At 34.4% G+C, this 1318-nt stretch overlaps 1 protein-coding gene across 1 annotated transcript in view; it reads left to right on the top strand.

The window, feature by feature from the left end:
• Hfm1 (helicase for meiosis 1) overlaps window positions 1-1318 on the top strand; it is a 128759-nt gene that overhangs the window by 45699 nt on the left and 81742 nt on the right. The window contains exon 12 of the mRNA XM_008826844.1: window positions 1018-1112. Within this exon, the coding sequence (XP_008825066.1) occupies window positions 1018-1112 (95 nt within the window). The remainder of the gene's footprint in view (window positions 1-1017; window positions 1113-1318) is intronic.

The raw sequence follows: 1318 nt of genomic DNA, 5'->3' as shown, positions 1-1318 counted from the left end.
AATGTGGGAATAAAATAAGATTCACTAATTGGAACATAGCCTGCTGTTTACATCCTAAGTCTTCTAAATTCCCATCTGTTAATGAAGGGATGGATTTATAAATGAGTAGGCTGTTAAAGGCCTTTTTGAGTTCAAGAGTTTATTCATCTTATTTTATTTTTATTCTGAATGAAAATGTTCTTGGCATTTTTATGTTTGTTTATTTGCTTGCTTATTTGTTTGAGAGATTGGATCTCTATATGTAGCCCGCCCAAGCTGGACTCAAACTTACTGTCTTCCTGTTTCTGCCTTCTAAATCTTAGGATTACTGGCATGTGCCTCCATGTCTGGCAGCATGAGCATTTTGGTTGGGGAAGTTTTTCATTGTATCAGACTATCATGTTCATTATATAACATGTAGTATCGAAGGGGCTTAACACTAAATGTAATCCAAAGTCAGCCCATATGTATCTCAAAAATATCCTATTCTGACAAGTACTTGAATGAAAAAGTCATTCTTATTAGGTACTAAAGAGAGCATCTTTTCAAAGTGTCAGAATGTTATGTCACATAAGTTTATAATTTTAGAGACTAAATCAAATTATTTGGAAATTTTACCAAATCCAGTTTTCAAGATTTGTTTAGACTTTAACCTTGCCAAATTTATGCTATATTAAAACAAAAGTGGTATTTACAGTTATACTCTTGGGAGATTTTGTTTTGAGACAGGGTCTCCCTGTAGCCCCAGTTGGCCTGGAACTGGTTATATAGACCAGACTGGCCTGGATCTCAGGGAGCCACCTGCCTCTGCCTCCCACGTGCTGGGATTAAAGGTGTGTGCCACCACACCCAGCTCAAAATTAAACTTTTTGTTAATATTAAAATTCAGAAATGGGTTTTAGGCCTTTTGACCTATTATTTAAGCTGAGGTGAGGGGATTGTTCAGTATAAAATGAAAGTTGTGGGGAAAAGAACTAGCCCCACAATATGCTCTAATCTTTGCTAACTTTCTCTGTGATTTTGTTGTTATTGTTTCAGTTTGACACTACAGCTACTGCAGTTATCATGACTCGATTAAGTACAAGAGAGAAGTACGTTCAGATGTTAGCTTGCAATGACACTGTAGAAAGCAGGTAAGAGAAAAATTTCAAAAAGATAATAAAACTAATGTAACTTGTTTTTTCTCTTAATGAAATAAAATTTAGTTTGGGGATTTTCTGAGGCCATTTTCTTGAAAATGTCTAATTAACTAGAGAACTTGTGCTAATTTAAGACATTTTTTTTAACTCAACATATATTTAGTAGTGGTTTTAAACATGCAAGAGCGTATTTTTTTGTT

This window comes from Nannospalax galili, unplaced genomic scaffold, assembly GCF_000622305.1.
Source record: "Nannospalax galili isolate Female #2095 unplaced genomic scaffold, S.galili_v1.0 scaffold451, whole genome shotgun sequence".
NCBI classification, from domain to species: Eukaryota; Metazoa; Chordata; class Mammalia; order Rodentia; family Spalacidae; genus Nannospalax; species Nannospalax galili.
This window is presented reverse-complemented; position numbering and strand designations above follow the sequence as displayed.